The 17,576-nt window shown below is 36.8% G+C and overlaps 1 protein-coding gene across 4 annotated transcripts in view; it reads right to left on the reverse strand.

Annotated features, from left to right (window-relative positions):
* Positions 1 to 2,438: 2,438 nt before the first annotated feature.
* The window catches only part of LOC102262180 (chromosome unknown open reading frame, human C1orf27), a 42,952-nt gene continuing 27,814 nt past the window's right edge, over positions 2,439 to 17,576 (reverse strand). For 2 of the 4 annotated variants that reach the window (XM_014541450.1, XM_014541449.1), the window contains one exon: positions 16,905 to 17,172. In XM_014541450.1, the coding sequence (XP_014396936.1) occupies positions 17,105 to 17,172 (68 nt within the window). In that variant the 3' untranslated portion in view covers positions 16,905 to 17,104. Of the gene's footprint in view, positions 2,531 to 14,666; positions 16,841 to 16,904; positions 17,173 to 17,576 lie in introns of those variants that run through there. The other 2 variants (XR_001362549.1, XR_001362548.1) reach the window with 2 other exon arrangements.

The following is a 17,576-nucleotide window of genomic DNA, read 5'->3' on the forward strand; positions in this document are numbered from 1 at the left end:
CCAATACACATATTCTTTAAGACCTCCAATTTCTCAGCCTTCCCCTCTTAATACATTCTCCATGTTCATGGTTTCCGTCCTTCCTATGCAGCCTAGACACTGGGTGGATGACATCAATCACCTTCCCGCTAGCATATTCCATATTTTTGTCATCTCATTCTTCCAAAACACTTCTCTTTGAAATTTCCAAATATCCAAACATCTCCACTAGAGTCTATAGCTTGTTCAGCAAACAATTCCTTCTTCCATTCCCATAGCCACTACTTCAAACCTTTATTATTCCCCTCAGTCTTCCTCTCCTAAATCCTCCCCCCTCTGAACAAATGGCTTTGTCTTCAACATCACAGGAAAAACTGAGCCCACACAACCTGATGTTCTCCATTTACTTCATGTGTACTAACCCATCGATTTTTTATTTCATTGTTTTCAAAAATGTCTCTTTATACAAGGCTAATTCTGGCATCCATACTTTTTAAAAATATATATTTTTTATTGATTTCAGAGAGGAGGGGAGAGGAAGAGAGAGATAGAAACATCAATGATGAGAGAGAACCATTTATCGGCTGCCTCATTCACACCCCCGACTGGGTATAGAGCCCACAACCCGGGCATGTGCCCTTGACCAGAATCGAACCCAGGACCCATCAGTCCACAGGCTGACACTATCCACTGAGCCAAACCAGCTAGGACAGGCATCAGTACTTTAATCAGATATATCACACTCAAATTTCACAAATTTTTTTGCTTACTCTATATAATGAAAGCCTAATATGCTAAGTGTCTGGTCATCCATTCAACCAATCGAAGCATAATATGCTAATGATATGCTAAGGCTGCTCAACCGCTCGCTATGACATGCACTGACCACCGGGGGGAGACAGTTGACCGGTTGACCAGTCGCTATGATGTGTCCTGACCACCAGGGGCAGACAGTTGAGCGGTCGACCAGTCGCTATGATGTGCACTGACCACCAGGGGGCAGACGCTCTGACTGGTAGGTTAGCCTGCTGCTGGGGTCTGGCCGATTGGGACTGAGCAAGACGGGCCAGACATGCTCTGGAGCCCTCCCGCAGTCCCTCCCCAGCTGGCCAACCTCCCGCGTCCCTCCCCAGCCCAGATCATGCACCGGTGGGGTCCCTCAGCCTGGCCTGAGCCCTCTCACAACCTGGGACCCTTCAGGGGATGCTGGAGAGCCAGTTTTGGCCCAATCCCACAGGCAAGGCCGAGGGTCCCCACTGGTGCACGAATCGTGCACTGGGCACTAGTGTTACATAATTTACTCTCTCGTTCTACATCAGCTTCTTATTCACAACCTAAAAACAAGTCTCTGGTTCTTCACAATTCTCACTAGCTATAATGCTGTCTAGCATTTCCCTTTCCTTCACTGACATTCTATTTTTTAAAAATCCATGTCTTTAATCTTTACTTCCTTTCTTTCCATTTACTTCTCCACCCATTTTCCTCAACCACTCCACTGAAAGAGATTCTGATAAAAACCAACAATGGCCTCCCTGTCAGGCAGGTTCCTGACAAGAAACGGAGCACAAACAAAAAAAGAAATGATTAAAGGGAGTTTGATAAAGAGGCTGTTTACAAGGGTGTAGGGAGGAAACTAATAAGAGATGAACACCACAGGGCTAGCAATAGGTAAAAATGACTACTACCCCTCAGGCTTTGAGACTTGTAACTACTGGAAAAGAGCTGACCAATAGGAGCTTTAGCTTTTTGGAAAGAACACTGACCATGCCAATCTGTCACCCAGTGGGGAGAGAGATCAGAAATAACGAGCTCTCTCTCCTCCTGTTCTCTACTGTCTCTTCATTGTCTCCCATTGCCCAAAACCAACTGGACAACAGAGGGCAAGGAAATGTTGCTGATGAAATATGTTAAATCAATCTTCTTGGGCACAAAGCAGGAGAGATAGTGGATCTTAAAAGGCAAATGGAGAATATTCAACACAGCTACCTTATCATCAAACCCACTAGACTTTGCAGTCCACGTCTTACTTGATTTTTGGCTGATGACCACTTTCAAATTGAAATCCTTTCTTCTCTTGGTTTTCATGATACTACCATCTGGATTCTCCTATGCTTCTGAAACCATTCTTTCTCAGTTTTACCTTTTGGTTTTCCTTCCTTGGCATATTGATGTTTTGTAGGATTAGCTTCCCAAGCCCTTTGTAGTGTTATCCACTCTGATGGCTTCAGGTACCACCTACACACAGCTTCTGAGCCTTGCCACTATTGATATTTTGGGCCATATTATTCGTCATTGTGGGGATTGTCCTGTGTATTGTAGGATGTTTGGCAATATCCCTGGTCTCTACCCTCTAGATGCCAGTATCACCCCTACTCCAGTTGCGACAAATAAAACTATCTCCAAACACTGCTGAGTGTCTTCTGGAAGTCAAAATCACCCCCCACTCAATAACTACTTACCTTTACCTATAAAATATAGATCTTCTATTATGTTCCAAAAAAGGTAGTGGGTGGGTAAGAAAATCCCAAAGCTTTCAGGTATCTTGGAACATCTGTGAGACAAATAAAAAGAAGTAGACCTGTAAATATTCTAGACATATACTCTGAAACATTTGCAGATATAGACACTTCTTGATGAGCCGTGACTTGTGGGCGTACAGTGGCTGTGTACAGAAATATTGTACCTCCTATTACTAAAAAAATATATTCTTTCAAAAAAAACCCATAAATTTAACAGCAATCTTTCTCTAGTCAATTTTCAAGAGTTTGATCTCTAATTGAAAGTTTGAAACCTGAAAAGATCATAAAGATTATTATGGCATTGACATAAATTTAGATAAAGATACGTAGTTTTATGACAAAAGTTATTATTTTTATGGCAGTTAGATTTATTTTAAAAACCCCAGTGCTTTTAATAAAAAATTTATGAAAAGTTATTTAAGAACAAATACATGTCCTATGAGCAGATGTTTGTATATCCTGTTATGAAAATAAAACACTTCACAAAGAAGTTAAATATTAAATTCCTGAAACATTGAAGAAGTCAAAATACTATGTAAGTCGTGATTACTAAAGAATTCACATGAAGGCAAGGCCATCTGTGCTGTGAAACAGTGACTTTGGAGACCCCAAACAACATAGCTAACATTTTTATAGTATTACTAGAGGCCCAGTGCATGAAATTCGTGCACTCGGGGGGTGTCCCTCAGCCCAGCCTGCACCCTCTCGCAGTCCGGGAGCCCTTGGAGGATGTCCAACTGACGGCTTAGGCCTGCTCCCCATCAGTTCGGACACCCTTAGTGTTGCCGCAGAGGCGGGAGAGGCTCCCGCCACCACCACTGCGCTCGCCAACCATGAGCCCAGCTTCTGGCTGAGCGGTGCTCCCTCTGTGGGAGCCCACTAACCACCAGGGGGCAGCTCCTGCATTCAGCGTCTGCCTCCTGGTGGTTAGTGCGTGTCAGAGTGACCAGTCATTCCGCCGTTCAGTCGATTTGCATATTAGCCTTTTATTATATAGGATAACAATTTCACATACATTATCTCATTTTATTCTCACAATTGCTCTGTGAGTTAGAGCAATGGTTTTAATATGTCCAGTTCAAGAATGATGACTTTTTTTCCCAGTTTTATTGAGGTATAATTGACAAATAAAATTGTAAGACATCTAAAGTGTACAACATAATGATTTGATATACACATACATTGTGAAAGGATTACACCCCCTTCCCAGTTCAGCTAAGTAACACAGAGGATGAAGTAATTGAAGTGTTTGTGGTTAGTTGTCTTGTCCAGGCTTATAGAGTGTGAGCTTAACCGTGGGTCTCCCAATCCTAGTGCCTATGTTCTTTACATTATATCATACTCCCTACCTAGCAGACTCTAACACAAAAAAATACATTAATAACCAAATTTGGTATTTTCCTAAGATTAGAAGATCTTTCTTAATATATTTCAAGTCTATATGTAAATTCTTTAGAAAAAACACACACAAAGTTACTAGATAAAGCTTCAAGAGGTCTCATAACTCCAACAACTAATGTAGTGACCATGACCCTGGCAGAGAGAACAAGGCTACGTATACAGTAATCCCAGTTTTCAATTATGGAATTTCCTTATTTGGGCAATAGCATTTAAGGAAAACATTAAATTGTATCTTTACTTGAGGCTCTTAGCTGTAACAAGTATCAAATTATTTTTCTCTTTCAGGTTTGTTTGTTTTTGTGCTGTAGTACACAAGACAATGCTCTTAAAAATTAGTTTTCATAAAACCAGGTGTTTCACCCTAGGCAATTTTATTTCTCAGAGTGTCCACTCCCAATTCCCAATCCTTGAACACATACTAGCTTGATTTATTCATCTTATCTCAAAAACAATAATTCATTTTTAAAGGTTGACATTTATTCATCACTGACAACACATAATTATCTCCCATACATGGTTCTTGTTCTAACAAATTAATGCTCTTTCAACAGGCTATACTAATCACATAAAATTGAACTTGCCAGGTATCTTGAATTACAGAGAGCCACACAATAAATTGTGTAAGTTCTACAGAAGTTTAGAAGCATAAGACTACAACTGAACATTACATTTATGTTTTATTGAAAAGCAATACGGATGTCATTTTTGCCCATCATTTTACCTACTTTGAGCATTTAAGGATAAATAGGATGTTTAATTTTATTTAGTTTTTGCTTAAGTTTTGGTGAGTGAATGACAACTTTTAAACCTCCATTTGACTTTTTCTGAGATCGAGCAGCAGTGAATTGCTATACAGTTGAAACTAGAGTGATTGTACTACTACTCTCAGTTTTACAGTGAAAATTAAAATAGAAATTGTTCCAAACATAACTATAATAAGAAACCTAAATGATATAAACGCATTAGTTAAAAGGCACATATTGTGAAATTTGACTTAAAAAATCCAGTTAGTTGCTGTTTATGAGATACATTTAAAGCAGGGGTCCTCAAATTACGGCCCGCGGGCCACATGCAAATACAAATATTGTATTTGTTCCCGTTTTGTTTTTTTACTTCAAAATAAGATATGTGCAGTGTGCATAGGAATTTGTTCATAGTTTTTTTTAAAACTATAGTCCGGTCTTCCAACAGTCTGAGGGACAGTGAACTGGCCCCCTGTTTAAAAAGTTTGAGGACCCCTGATTTAAAGCATCAGGATACATAAAAGCTGGAAGTAAAATGATGAGAAAGCTATAACAAGCTAATTATTTTTATAAGCAATTATCACTAAATTAATAGCAGACAAACAAGCTTAAAGCGAAAAAGCATTATTACTAGTAAATACAGAAATGGTTGTTACATAATAATAAAATTTCAGCAGCAAGATCTATCAGTTTTAAACTTATATATACCTAATAAAATGTCATTCACTATACACAGTACAAACTGGTAGAATACAGAGGGAAAATGAATATTCTGTTATCAGAGATTTCAATACAGTTCTTTTGATCCTTAGTAGATCAAGTAACAAAAAAGTAGCATCAGTGTAGATACTAGCCACATAATTAACAAGCTTGATCTAAGGGACATATAAAACACTGCAACCAATAATTAGTGAACTAATCATTTCCCCCTTCTGCACAAAAAGAAGATTTTTTAAAGTTAACAACCAGGACACTATAAAACAGATTACATTTTAGGGCCACAATGCAATTAAGTGGAAATTAGTAATCAATATAAATTTGTTACTAATGATATACATATACATATACATATACATATACTACTAAATAACTCTGTGTCAAGGAATAAAATTATACTGGAAGTTTCAAATAACTAAAACTGAAAAATAATAGAAATTCTTTACATCAAAACTTCTGGGATAGAGCAAAAAGGCTATATCAGGGAAATTTGTATTCTTAAAAACATAAATTACAAAAGAATAAAGAAAAAAATAAATGACCTCAGTGTCTAATTTTAAAAAAATTAGTGTCTAGTTAAAAAAAATTAGGCAAACCAACAAAGCAGAAAAATGAGTAAATATGAGCAGAAATGAATAAAACATAAACTATATCTACGGATATAATCTGAAAAGCCAAAAGTTAGTTCTTTAAAAATAAATTAAGAGAATAGAGGAATATCTGCCAGATTGATGCAAGGAGGGGGAGCATAAATAATACTAGTAATTATTTTAAAAAATATATACAGACACCTGAGATTAAAAAAATACAAAACATTATGAACAACTTAATGCCAACAAATTTGAAAAACAGGTAAAATGGAAACATTTCTAAAAATGTACAGCTTACCAAAATTGATTTAAAAACAGAAAGTCTGAGTAATCCTTTAAGCAAATAAACTAGCAAAGTATTTACAAATATTACTCCCAAAAAACACAAGGTCCAGGTGTATTTACATGTAATTCTATCAAACACACAAGAAACAGATGATTTTATATAGGCTTTTCCAGAGGACAGAAACAGAGAATAATCACCAGCTCATTGATGAAATTAGTACGAGTATAATCTTGATACCAAAGCTGGACAAGAAAGGGAAATTATAGGCTAATGTCACTTATTCATATAGATGTAAAAATTCTAAATAAAATATAAGCAAATAGAGTTCAACAGTATGAGAAAGATAAAATATGGCCAAGTTAGATTTCAGCCTGGAAGGTAAGGCTGACTATATCAAGCTCATAACTTCAGATTATGCACCTACCCTAGCTTGATGTTTTTAGTTGCTGGCATCACTACTTGAGCCCCTTCCCACCTCCAAGCAATATAGGTGCAACTACCAAAACTTATTTCAATTGCACTAATTACTAACTCAGGTTGAGTGAGCCAAGTCCTCTGATGGTTGGATCCAGAATCCAATCTCCTCAAAAACACTGAGATTAAATCTGCCATGATTCTTAACCTTACATTCATCCAGTCAACATCTAAAGTGAAAGTTCTAGCCTGGCTGGTGTGGCTCAGTGGTTAAGCATTGACTTATGAACCAGGAGGTCGTGGTTCAACTCCCAGGCAGAGCACAAGCTCGGGTTATGGGCTTGATCCCCAGTGTGGGGCATGCAGGAGGCAGCCAACCAAAGACTCTCTCTCATCGTGGATGTTTCTATCTCTCACTCTCCCTTCCTCTCTGAAACCAATAAAAATATTTTTTTAAAGTGAAAGCTCCTCTTCCCACTGACTACTACTTGCCCACTCCCAACTTGCTATTTGCCATAATATTCTACTGCACCATCTCCACCCCGTCCATTCCCCTTTCTCTCTCAAAGTTGCACATTTCCTTCTGTTTTCAACCTTTTCTCTAAGCATTTCTTCCACATCTTTGCCATAACTGAAACCTGATTCTTCAAAGAAGATTCACTTTCCCTTTCTTATTTTCAAGTGGTGACTGCTTATTCTTTCAAAATCCAAACATCATTCTTGACAGTATTATTTACTCCAGATCATTATTCTCACTTGCCTGTGTAAAAGTCTATGTAATTTTTAAAAGACTCAGGGTATTTGTCTGTATCACTTTTCCTCCACCCTTGTAACTGTCAACTACTGACCTAGTCGCTCTCCCTCACTTTTCAAAAATGAGATGCTTAACTCACACAGCCTTCCTTTGTTTCACGTTCTAGCACGTTATTCAAGCAGATCACCCATCCATAATCTGGACTCTCTGTTCCTTGACCTCCAGTAGCATACTTCACCTCTGCCACTCATTTCATTTGCTATCATCTGTGTGTTCTTTTTTTCCTAAATAATTATTCCAAGCATCCTTACTTTCAATCACGATCATGTCTCCTTATTGGTCAACTATTACCACACTTTTGGGTCCTTGATTTCTTCTAGATTATCACTACATTGATGCCTTTACATAACATTTACAATTCATCAACTCATTCTCTCTGTTTACCTCGCTCTCTCTCTCTCTTCCCCCTCCCTTCCTTTTTTATTGAGCTTAGATTTCATAGTTCATCATTTAAATATTCTTTAAACAAAATTCTTGCCAATATCCTAGCCCTTCTTTGCTTTCAACTTGTTAGACAACACTTCCAAATACTGCTATTCAATTTTTCTATTCTTAAAACTGAGAAGACAAAGACTACTGGGGCAAGGGGGAATCACACAATTTCATTTATTTATTATTACTAACCTCAAATGGGGCTTTGCCACTATCTGGCAATCCCACTATGTTTCTTTGGTCAACTTGATCTCCCATTCTTTGCAACAACTATTTGAAGTCTTTGTTCTCCTCTTTCTTCACTATCAGGAGATGACCTTGCTGACTTCATAGAAATCTGAAGGCATCAGATGAAATCATCGTCAGCTTTCCACTACCAACCTACAAGCCCATAAACACCTGCACCAATTTTCTCCTCTCTTTAAGCTTTATATTAGATGCTCCTTCTCCCATGGCCAGTAGCTGCCAATGCTTTAGAAACCATCACCTCTCACTTTCTCAGGAATATTATACTCATGTGTTGTTGTATTTTTTACTTCTTATACAGTCATCCCTCTTGCTCTACATATCCAATTATCACTCCTTTTCATCACATCCTTGTGTATATGCCCCACTGGCTACTAGGTTTAGCAAGCCACTTTCCTGAACCTCAGTTATATATTAAAAGGGCATGATAAAAATAAAAATACTTCATAAGTTGTAAAGCACTATACTATATAATGAGTTAGTTTCATATTGTTAAAAAATTGTTCTACCTAAAAATCAAAGGAATTAAGCAACTTCCCAAGACGTTATTATTTCTTCATTGAAAAATCTAAGGAAATAACTACTCAATTCTCCATAATCATTAGCTATTATTTCATTTATAATTAGAATATAGAAAATATTTCAATAGTGCCAAGTTAAAAGCATAGGAATACTATTTAAACCTTGCTACTTTTGTTTAAATACTGATATTGCATTCTAATATCTTAGCTTATTGACATTCAGAATTTTAATCCTGAGGACAGGCATCTGGGGTATATCTACAACTAAATTGGATTTGACTAAAATAGAACCTAAGAGCTGATTAAACTACCTTCATCCCTATCATTAAGTTCCCCTTCACAATTCTGTAAACAAAAGATCTCCTTAACAAACTGAACAAATTGAGTGAAAAATCTTTCCCTAAAGGATCGTCTTTTTAATTAAGAATTTTTGTACAGGACTCTTTTGGGATCAAAAGTTCAGAGGTTTCACAGTACAGTATAAAGTCTAACTTCACTTGATGGTGCTACGTATGTTAAATATTTATAAAATATTTTTGCAAAGGTGAAAAAGTGAATAATCTATTTACAATTATTGAGATAATAGCTAAACAAATGTCTACTCTTCCTAATTATGTGGTCCTTGGATACAATACGTAATTAATGTGCCCTTCAATTGTATCCATCAAATTGGAACACATTCAACAAATCTTTGCCCTGCTTACTACATGAGTGTTGTAAAAATCCAGAGATAAAGTCTGTGACAACATTTTAGAAATGGCAAAAGTAGAGACAAACATTGGTGATTTCTAACTCCACTTTTATCTCTTGTCCTTAATCAATAAATCAAAATGTATTAATGTATAAATTTACCTCATAATAGGCTATGAATTGTATGAGAACTCATTGGCTACCCTTAATGAAAATACTTATACTTTCAATATAATTACTTATTATATTGAAGTCAGAAATTAAGAATAATTTACTAGATACTTATTGTACTTTGGCTAATTTATATTTAGATGAGTCATTTAGATAAGGGCCAACAAACACAATCATTGTACTAGAGCTTGATTTTTCCCAACTATTTTGGTAATACAGTTAAGAACCTATTGACTTCTGAGCATTATAAGAATAGGCAAAAGGAAAATACTTTTCATATATCCACAGAAATGTCACAACAGAACAGAGGGAAACAGAGGTGCTATAGTAAAAGGCAGACTGTGGTAAAGGTCACATGTGGAGTATGTTTTTAAAGTAATGATAGTAATTATTTCCCTAGGGAACTTTTTAAAAATATATAATTTTATTTATTTCAGAGAGGAAGGGAGGAGAGATAGAAATATCAATAATGTGAGAGAATCATTGATTGGCTGCCTCCTGCTCACCCCCAACTGAGTATGGAGCCTGCAACCGGGCATGTGCCCTGACCAGGAATCGAACTGTGAAATCCTGGTTCATAGGTCGATGCTCAACCACTGAACCACACCAGCTGTGCCTTAGGGAACTTCTTTAATTGTCTCTCCTTTCTCCTGTATTTTTGTCATTTTTAAAATGTGACATATACTAAAGAATATACATATAGTAAGTCTCCAGTGATGAATGTCATCAATTATTTCCCTCCCTATATGCATGTACTAGTATTCCCCCATTGAGAAATGCACTTCTTCTTTCCCTTCCATGGAAACTAGTCTGGGCTTGTTTGTTTTGACCAATAGAGTACCGAGAAATAACACCCTGAGACATCTGAACCCAGGCTTTAATAGGTTAACAAATTCCACTTCTTTGAACACTGATTCTTGGGGCTCCTCCTTTTGGAATTCAACTGCCAGGTTGTGAGAACTCAAGCCCTATGGAAAGGTCATGTGAAGGAGAAACAGATACATTGCCAACCATGTGATTCCCCAATTCATATTCTCTTTTTTTTTAAAATCTTTATTGTTGAGATAGATGCCCCTCTTTTTTCTCCTCATTAGCCCCCTCCACTTGGTTTCTGCTCCACTCCAGGCCTTTACTACCCTATTGTCTGTATCCATAGGTAATGCATATACTAGTATATGCATGTTAGATTTTTGGCTAATCTCTTCCTGGCCCCTCCTTCCCCTCTTCCATCTGAGATTCATCAGTCTGTTCATGTTTCCATGCCTCTGATTCTATTTTATTCACGTTTATTCTGTTCATTACTGGGTAGAATAATCTTGGTTGTAGGTCCTTGCTATTCATCACTTTGAATATTTCTTGCCACTCCCTTCTGGCCTGCATAGTTTCTGTTGAGAAATAAGCTGACAGTCATATAGGTGCTTCCTCCTTGTAAACTAACTGCTCTTCTCTTGCTACTTTTAAGATTCTCTCTTTGTCTTTAGCCCTTGGCATTTTAATTATGATGTGCCTTGTTGTGGTCCTCTTTGGGCTCCTCTTGTTTGAGTCTCTGTGTTTCCTGGACTTGTAAGTCTATTTCTTTCACCAGGTAGGGAAAGTTTTCTGTCATTATTTCTTCAAATAAACTTTCAATATCTTGCTGTCTTCTTCTGGCACCCCATAATGCGAGTGTTGGTACACTTGAAGTCCCAGAGGCTCCTTACACTATCTTCATATTTTTGGATTCTTTTTTCCTTTTTCTCTTCTGATTGGGTGATTTTTGCTTCCTCATTTCCAAATCATTGATTTCTCAGAATCCTCTACTCTACTGTTGAATCCCTGTAAATTATGCTTTATTTCAGTTAGTGTGTGCTTAATTTCTGACTCATCCTTTTTCATGTCTTTGACATTCCACTAAGATCCTTGAAAGTCTCAGTAAGTCCCCTGAAGGTCTCATGAAGATTCTAGAGTAACCTTATAACTATGGTTTTGAACTCTATATCCATTAGTTTGCTTTCTTCTATTTCTTTCATTTTTGTTTCCCCATTTGGCTGCTTCCCTGTGTTTGTTTCTATGTATTGGGTAGAGCTGCTGTCTCCTTCATTTGGTAGAGTGGCCTTGTATAGTAGGTGTCCTTAGGACCAAGTGGCTTAGCCTCCCATCACCTGAGCTGAGCACTCTAGGTGCACCCCTTTGTGGGCTGTGTGCACAGTCTTGTTGTAGTTGAAATTTGATTGCTGTTGGTGTCACTGGGAAGAATTGACCTCCAGGCCAATTGGCTGTGAGGACCAACTGCAACAACAGTGGGAGAACTGATATGCAGGAGACACCCCTATGGAGCAGGACTTGCTTCAGTGGGACTTTGGTGCTCATTAAGTCGGCCCCTTGAGTATGTTGCTTGTGGATGTGGAGAGTTGTAATCTTCTATGGTCTGACCCTGACCACTGAGTGCACTGGCTCTTAGGTCTTCAGGGAGGTGCAAAGTCAGCCACTGCCTGGGCCTACCAGGCAGGAGCTACAGAGCAATCTGCATATTCCTTCTATTTGTATCTGGTTTAGAAGTGCCCAGGCAAGACCCAGCTGTGAAGCAAGGCAGGCTGGTGCTAGTGCTAGATCTTGGGCCTTTTATTGATAGGTTTGGGGCTCTTTGGCCCAGCTGCTGCTTGTTTGAGAGATTTTAGCCAAGTCTGAAGCCTGAGCAAGGACAGGCCATTCATATGCAAAAGCCACTGCACACAGGTTGGGTGAGGCTGCAAATTGGATGGGGTGGGGTCTCAGGGAATCACCAGGGCAGAGCAAACAGAAATAGCTGCCTGTCAACCCTGCAGTCCTGCAACACTGGGGATTGAGCCAACCTGGGCATGTGTCCTGACCGAGAATCAAACTGTGACCTCATGGTTCATAGGTCAACACTCAACCACTGAGCCACGCCAGCCAGACTTTCCATTGATTTTTAGAGTGAAAGGGAGGGTGGGAGGGGGAGGGGGAGAGAAAGTGAGAGAAAGAGAGACAGAGAGGAAAAGGAAGAGAAAGTGGGAGAGATTGGTTGCCTCCTGCATGTGCGTGGACTGGGACCCAGGATCAAACCCACAACCCTTCCATGCAAGTGACGTTCTAACCATTGAGTGACACTGGCCAGGGCTAAATGTTCTTGTTTTTAAGCTTTGTAATAATTGTATCACACTACATGTAGGCTTCTGAGACTGGATTTAATTATCACTTTATTTTTCAGTAATTCTCCCTGCTAAATAAAATTATAAAACACACAATTTTCTTTCAATAGCTGCTCATGTTTATTGAAAGTTTGCTTCATATCAGGCACTGCTCTACATGCCTGATATATACAAAGTAATTTAATACTCAATTCTATGAGATAGATACCATTATCTCCATTTTATAGATGAGAAACAGAGACACAGGAGGGTTAAGTAACTTGCCCAAGGTCACACTGCCAGTAAACATCAGACCTTGAATACAAAACCCACAATTTATTTTTTATTCTCTTGTTGATGGACATTTGGGTGGTTGCAAATAGGGATGCCTTGAACATTCTCACTTGCACTCCTGTGCACATATGCATGAATTTCTCTAGGGTATATATGTAGAATAGTTAGGTATTAGAATATGTGAATGCTTAACTTTACAAGACAATGCCAAATTGCTTTCCAATCTATCAGTTTACAATCCCACCTATAGATGTCTTTTTTTTTTTTTTTATTTCAGAGAGGGAGAGGGAGCAATAGAAACATCAGTGAGAATCATTGATTGGCTGCCTCCTGCACATCCCCTACTGGGGATCGAGCCTGAAATCCAGGCATGTGCCTGATCAGGAATCAAACTGTGACTTCCTGGTTCGTAGGCCGATGCTCAACCACATAGCCATATCATTTCTTAATTTTTCAATCTAAAATGGTGTTCATTGTAGTCTCAATCACTTATGAGATTAAACATATTTTCATGTGTTCAGTCATATCCTCTGAAAGTATCTGGTTTCTGTCTTTTGCTCATTTTACACAGGATAATGATGAATAGAAGTAGTGATAACAGGCATTATTGTTGTGTGTCCCTGATTTTTTATGTATATAATTGAATCATTATCCTTTTTTACATAATGCTGAATTCACTTAATAGTATTTTGACTTTTTATCTATGTGCTATTCATCACTTTGAATATTTCTTGCCACTCCCTTCTGGCCTGCATAGTTTCTGTTGAGAAATAAGCTGACAGTCATATAGGTGCTTCCTTGTAGGTAACTAACTGCTCTTCTCTTGCTACTTTTAAGATTCTCTCTTTGTCTTTAGCCCTTGGCATTTTAATTATGATGTGCCTTGGTGTGGTCCTCTTTGGGTTCCTCTGGAACTTTATTTTCTCCTACTGAATGGGTCTGATTCCAGTACAATAATAGTTATACTGACCTCATAAAATGAGCTGGAGTATTCCTTTATCTGTTCTTTGAACCTGCATTTTCCTAGACCATGGTCTATTTTGTCTAAGTTTTTAAATAAAGATGCTCCTGGTAGTCTCTTATCATTTTCATCTTTACTATGTCTATAGGTACTTTATTATATCCTTTTTCAATCATTATGTTGTTTACTTGTGTCCTGTTTTCCTCTTGTTCAAAATTTTATTTTGTCATGAAAACTCTGGCATTGTGATTTTGTTTTCAAACTCATTCATTTCTTCCATTGCCTGTGTCTCCTTGCTTCTACATTATTTATTCTGTTGTTCTTTCCCTGAAGTTACACACTTAGTCTTGTCCCTTAGTTTAAAACCATGTCCCTCAAAGTGCAGTTTCTGCTGCATTGCCCAATTTTCCAAATGTAGTACTTACAGATTCTAAGTATGTTTTCTTCTTTCATCTGTAAAGTTTTATTAAAGTTGTAAATATAAGATTTTTAAGAATTAACTTTTATTACTGACCTCTAACTTATTTCTGATTATCCATTTAATATTAACTTTTTGAAATTTACTATAACTTATTTCATGTCTAGCACATGGTCATTTTTTGCTGATATACAATGATTAAGAAGAATATTCTCTGTTGATTATTCTAAATATGTTCACTGACTCAATAGTGAAAATTAAATTCAAATCTATATTCACTAATTTTTTCAGTCTGCCTGATTTATCTATAATTAAGAGCTATTAAAATCTCCCATTATGTTGTTCTTTTTGTTGATTTAGCCCTATAGTTCATACATTTTGAGGTCATTTTATAGAGGAAATACAAATTTAAAATTGTTATATATTCCTAGTGAATTTATCCTTTTCCATTTAGTAACCTTCTCCATCTTTACACATCATAAAATCTAATTTTAACATCACTAAAACTACACGTATTCTCTTTTGCTATTTGCCTAATGTTTGTTTTTTTAACCCAGCAAAATTTTTAAAAATCAACCTGTTGGTTAATTTATTTTAGTCCATTCATATTTATTTTAATTATTTGATGTCTTATTATCTACTTTTGTTCTTCTTCCCACCCATAATTTCTTCCCCTTTTTTGTACTTCCTATTCCATATTTTAAACTTATTTTCTTCTACAATGATTCATCCCATACCTAGTCTTTAGCAGTTATACTTGAACATTTTACCATATATATTTAACAATTTTAAAGTTAAACAATATCTTACCTATTTTCTGAATAAAAGAACCTCAGAATACCTTAATCCTAATCACCCTCCTCTCATAAGCCATTGTCGTTTTTCAATTATATCCTATTTTAAAAGTACACATTAATGTTGCATAAAATACTGTTCTACATTTGTTTACAACTTTACTTCTTATAAACACTTCTTTCATTACAATTGTTTTCTATAAACAACACTTGATTTCCATGTTTATTATTTTATTTGCTCACTAGCTCTTCAATTTCCAATCACCTTTTTGGAATCCTTTTCCTTCTTGAGATCATGCTTTTGCAGTCTCTTTAATGAAGGTCTATTGATGGCAAAATCTGTTTTTCATCTGAACCTGTCTTTATGGTCATGTCTGAACATGTCTTTCAGTCTTGCTTGGCTCAAATTCTAAGTTGATTAGTTTGTTTTAGAATTTTGAAGGTGTTATTTTACCATCTTTTGGGTATATACATTGTTGCCATAAAGAAGCCTACTCAGTATTTGTCTCATCTTCCTTGATCCTTTCCTCACTTTGATTGCTTTTAAAATTTTGTTTGGTATCTAGCAGTTACATTCATTGGGGTTAGGTATGAATTTCATCTATATATGCTTGGGATATATATTGTGTTTCCTGAATTTATGAATTCATGTTTTCCAACAAGTGTAGAAAATTGTTATTTCTTCAAATATTGCCACTCCTCCATCCTCTCCATTCTTTCCTCCCCTAGTACTTTAGTCTTTATAATATTCCTTCCATACCTCTTAGTATTTAGATCTTCCAGCAGCTCATTTCTCCTTGCCGTACATTGGGTCATTTTTTAGATTTAGCTTTCAGTTTATTCAATGTCTTTTCAGATGAGTCTAATATGACATTCAACATTTCCAAGGATTTTTTTTTTTTAATTTCAAGTAACATTTCTCATTTCTAGAAAATGTAATCTGAAGGTGGTTATTTCTATAGGTTCTTTCTTATGTTAGTTAGTTTCAACTTGTGACTGGTGATCTCTAGTCATGAAATAACATTGATTTATCTTAATCTATGAGAATTTTCAGCCTCTATCTTGCTGCTGTCAGGAGTTATAGGGGACTACAAATTGAGGACCACTTCAACTGTCCTGACTAGGGTAGCATCTCAGATTCAGATTACTCTCCTTGTTTCTGGTCTGAGGCAAACTGCCTAAGGCAGTGCTGCAATTGGTATCTGCCATCTGAGCAACCACAGCCCACCCATATGCTTAATACAGTATTTACGATTTCCAACTCAAAATGTATTCATTTTTGTGGCGAAAGAAAAATAAAGGTATGGTTTTTGGAGATCTCCCCTACTTTCCTTGAGTGTATTAATGCATTCAAAGGTATATTTTTATTCAGGATCTAGGTGTTTTATAGTACCTAGTCTAATGTACTGCTGGAAGAAAAAAATCTTATTTAATATAGTGAAACAATTATGATATACAAACATGAGAAAGCACATGATTTATGGCAATCTTTACTGATTCAAATCCGGAAAGGTTTCCTACTCCTTGATCAGAACTTGGTCAATATTTTGGAACTGGGTAAACATTAGAAAGGTCCTACAGTATGAACTTACCCAATAGGTTGTTGCCCCACTTTGTAGAAATTTCTCCTGTTGTTCTATTACTAAGATATTCAGCCAACCCTGACTATTCAAATTCTCAATGTCCTGATGAATATGTGATCCAGATCAAGAGGACTAAAATCTGTGAAAATAAACCATCAGTTTGAACATTTAAAAATAAATAATAATGATTTGTTACATGAAGCTTCCATCTAGATAAATAATTTTATTGCAGGGCTAAACAAGGCAGCTGGTGATTTCATTTGTCAGAAACACACCTAATAGGAGTTTGGCAGCAGGTCTGGCTGCTGTTGTCTTAAATGCAGAAGGCTTGTTTGCATCTTTTATTATTCATAATTGTTCGTCAATGTTCTGTGGATGATCAGGAAGCTCTTTGTGCTTCACCCTAATCACTGAAGTAGTGAAAGGCGATACCCACAGCAAGGACTGCAACTGCAAATGCTGCAATCATACCTAAAAGTAAACAAACACAAAACAAATGGAAATGGAATGAGCGAAAGAAAGGTTTACTTGATTCTAGCCTCTGAAATGTAGGTAATTGATGGGCCTAAACAACAACAGCACACACACAAATACATATTCTTACACACATATAGACATGTCCTAAAAGCCGACAGTCTTGAGGAAATACAGCAATAAGTTTTAAAAAAATAGATTGCAAAGGTTAGACTGGTAATCGTGTACTTCATCACTTTAACGAAACCTTAAACAACAAATAATAGTGTGTTTCTTACACATGTATGCACTCACACACATCTAAGAGATAAACTAACACATACTTTAAAAGGGTCCTATCTATTTATATTGAAATTCCAGTTGTCTCATGCAATTAAGCTTAAACCAAAAAGACAGCTCTA

This window comes from Myotis brandtii, unplaced genomic scaffold (assembly GCF_000412655.1).
Source record: "Myotis brandtii unplaced genomic scaffold, ASM41265v1 scaffold270, whole genome shotgun sequence".
NCBI lineage: Eukaryota > Metazoa > Chordata > Mammalia > Chiroptera > Vespertilionidae > Myotis > Myotis brandtii.